Source organism: Lolium perenne, chromosome 2 (genome assembly GCF_019359855.2).
Source record: "Lolium perenne isolate Kyuss_39 chromosome 2, Kyuss_2.0, whole genome shotgun sequence".
Classification (NCBI taxonomy): Eukaryota; Viridiplantae; Streptophyta; class Magnoliopsida; order Poales; family Poaceae; genus Lolium; species Lolium perenne.
The window spans coordinates 143497018-143499689 of NC_067245.2; the positions used below are offsets into that span (position 1 = coordinate 143497018).

The 2672-nt window shown below is 48.1% G+C and overlaps 1 protein-coding gene across 1 annotated transcript; it reads right to left on the minus strand.

Moving 5' to 3' along the window:
* Nucleotides 1-560: 560 nt before the first annotated feature.
* LOC127328753 (uncharacterized) lies at nt 561-1442 on the minus strand. Its single transcript, XM_071825474.1, has one exon. The coding sequence runs from the start codon at nt 1440-1442 to the stop codon at nt 561-563; it is 882 nt and encodes a 293-aa protein (XP_071681575.1).
* Between the last annotated feature and the right edge of the window lie 1230 nt (nt 1443-2672).

Here is a 2672-nt window from a genome sequence, read left to right on the forward strand (position 1 = left end):
CGGGATACAACAAGGCATCCTCAAGTATCACTTGTGTACCGTTTGGGAGGGTAAATATGGCACGTCCGGTGCCAACAATTACCGTATCGCGTCCAGCGATAGTTAAAATATCTCCATTCATCTTTTTCAGAGTCTGAAAATATTTTAACTCCCTCAGTATGGAGTTTGTGGTAGCACTGTCCACAAGGCATAATTCCTCTTCCATCGGATTGTCCCCGTAGAGAACTATATATAAAAATGAAGAATTTTCAATAAGAATCCTTTATTTAAATACATAGATCACAATCTTACTATATCAAAGTGCTGATACAATATAAATGACAACAATACTTATGTTCTATTACAACATCACAAATGGACATGAATATATTAGTCACTAAGGAGGTAGCGGGACTAGTCGAAGTCTCCAAACACGTCGGTTGAGGTGTACTCAACCATCATGTCCTCCGTTCTGCAGGTCCTTTGATGGAAGGAGAGTAACGGCGTTGCTTGGTCCCGAGGGAACGTCTTGCGAACAGCCGGCTCCATCGGTGCCATCCGGATGAAGGTTGAAGTTGGCTTCAAACCTTTTCCCTCGAGGTGCGTTGCGTCCATGGGATTGTTGGTACGTAATGGCCGGATGCGCTTGGGGTCTTGCACTTGTCAGTGGGGTGCGTATAGCATCCACACTTGTCGCAAAGCTTAGATTTGTCAAACTTGGACTTTGCGGTGCCTTTCCCACGGTCTGAGTTTCTGGGCTTCCTGTTCCGGTTGCGCTTTCGCTTACCATTGAAGTTCGAGGGCTTTCCTTTGAAACCACCATCAAACTTTCGTCCGTTCGCGACATTCATATGAACTTCAGGTAGAGGTTGAGAACCAACCGGACGCTGAGAGCCATTCTTAGCGAGTAGCTCATCATGCTTTTCAGCCTGAAGTAAGATATGAATAAGATCGGAATAGACTTGGTAGTCGCGAGCACGGCATCGTCGCTGGAGGATTCTGTCAGATGGGAGCATAGTCGACAGAGTTTTCTCTATCTTCTCCGCATCAGTAGGTTCCTTCCCGCAAAAGCGCAGCTTGGAACTGATCTTATGAACCTCGTGATTGTACTCTCCGATGGACTTGAAGTCCTGAAGACGGAGGTGAGTCCAATCATGGAGTGCTTCTGGCAGGACAACTGCCTTCTGCTGTTCATACCTCGTTTTGAGGGCCTGAAACAGGGTACTAGGGGATTCCTCCTCCAAGTACTCAGACTTGAGATCTGGGTGAATATGGTGCCTTATAATGTATAAGGCGGTATACTTCTGTTCATCTGTTAGTGGCGTGACTCCAGCGGGCAGTGGATCCTGCTCAGCCTGGATTGCACGCACTATCCGACGAGATGCAAGAGCGATCTTCGTGTCCATGGCCCAAGTAGGGTAGTTGTGGCCATTGAGGGCGAGTGCCTCAAATTCTCGAGCCATCGGTTACCTACATGGGTAAACCAGAGATTATTAATTTACACTTGGTAAACCAAAAACCATCATGGTTATGTTGTAATGAAGGTTGCAAAATTAATGATGATTTCAAGGAGTGGGCTTGAAACCATTAGTGTGAACTTCAAATTGTTAAGTATGACACGTTGTAGATACTCCCCAAAGAAAATTTCGGGGTCCATCTCTCAGCACTAGAGAGTATAATCTGATAAAATCAGTAGATACTCATATTTCTAGTACCTTGTGTCATAACTTAATAAAATGTATGGAAGAGCACTTTAAGCAATCAAAATGTCAATCATGACAAAATGTAGGCTTAATTAGTAGTGGAGATAATCTGCAATGCAGTAGATCTACACACCACCTTGTGATCCCAAAACATCAATTTGAAGGAAATCACTTTGAATTTTGCATTTCAGTTTGCAAGAAATTTACAATCTCAATTGCAAACAGTGAATGTAATAAATCTCAACATGTGCACACACGGAAATGTATTACATCACACATTTTCAGTAATACACATAGTACTTGAACTGAAAAACAGTACTGAAAAACTTGTACTGAATTAAACAGAGTCTAAACAGGACTAAATTAGAACCACTGTTATAAGACTAACTTGCTAATAAGCTGAACTAGTACTACGAAGCAATAAAGCAAATAGCTACTAGTAGTAAATACGGAGTAGACAGCAAGGCCTGCTGGTGTCTCCGCATGCACATGGCCACGTATGCACTCTCCTGGTCAGTCAAAGAGATAAGGAGAGAGAGGAAACAAGTCCAGGCTCTCCATCCCCATTCTCACAGACAAATACCACGCGGAGAGCACGAGGCCGGCCGGCTGCATCAGCAATCACCGGCGACGGGTGTTCTGGCCGTCCTCTTCCTCGTCGGAGGATCCTCCAGGGAGCAGGGTCCCCGGGGCGACGCCGTTGGAGTGGCCGTTGGAGAGCCTCGCCGGGCTCCACTCCCCCGGCCGCCGGCCGGCGCGGCTGGCCTGCAGCACGGCGCGCGGCACGATGAAGCGGAGGCGGCGTTGAGGAGGCTGTGCAGCGGCGGCAGAGCCTCCCGCGTCGTTGTCGAGGACGGCGTCACGCACGGCCATCGGTGCGAGTCCAGCGCTTGGCGTGGCGGACTCGACGCTTGACGGGCCGGGCTCGTGCGCCGGAGTTGGGGACGGCAGGTCCGGCGACGCCGCCTCAGGCACCACGGGCTCGGCCTC

Bases quoted from the DNA above. Each gene is read 5' to 3' on its own strand.
- LOC127328753 (XM_071825474.1), bottom strand. From the start codon at position 1,442: ATGGCTCGAGAATTTGAGGCACTCGCCCTCAATGGCCACAACTACCCT.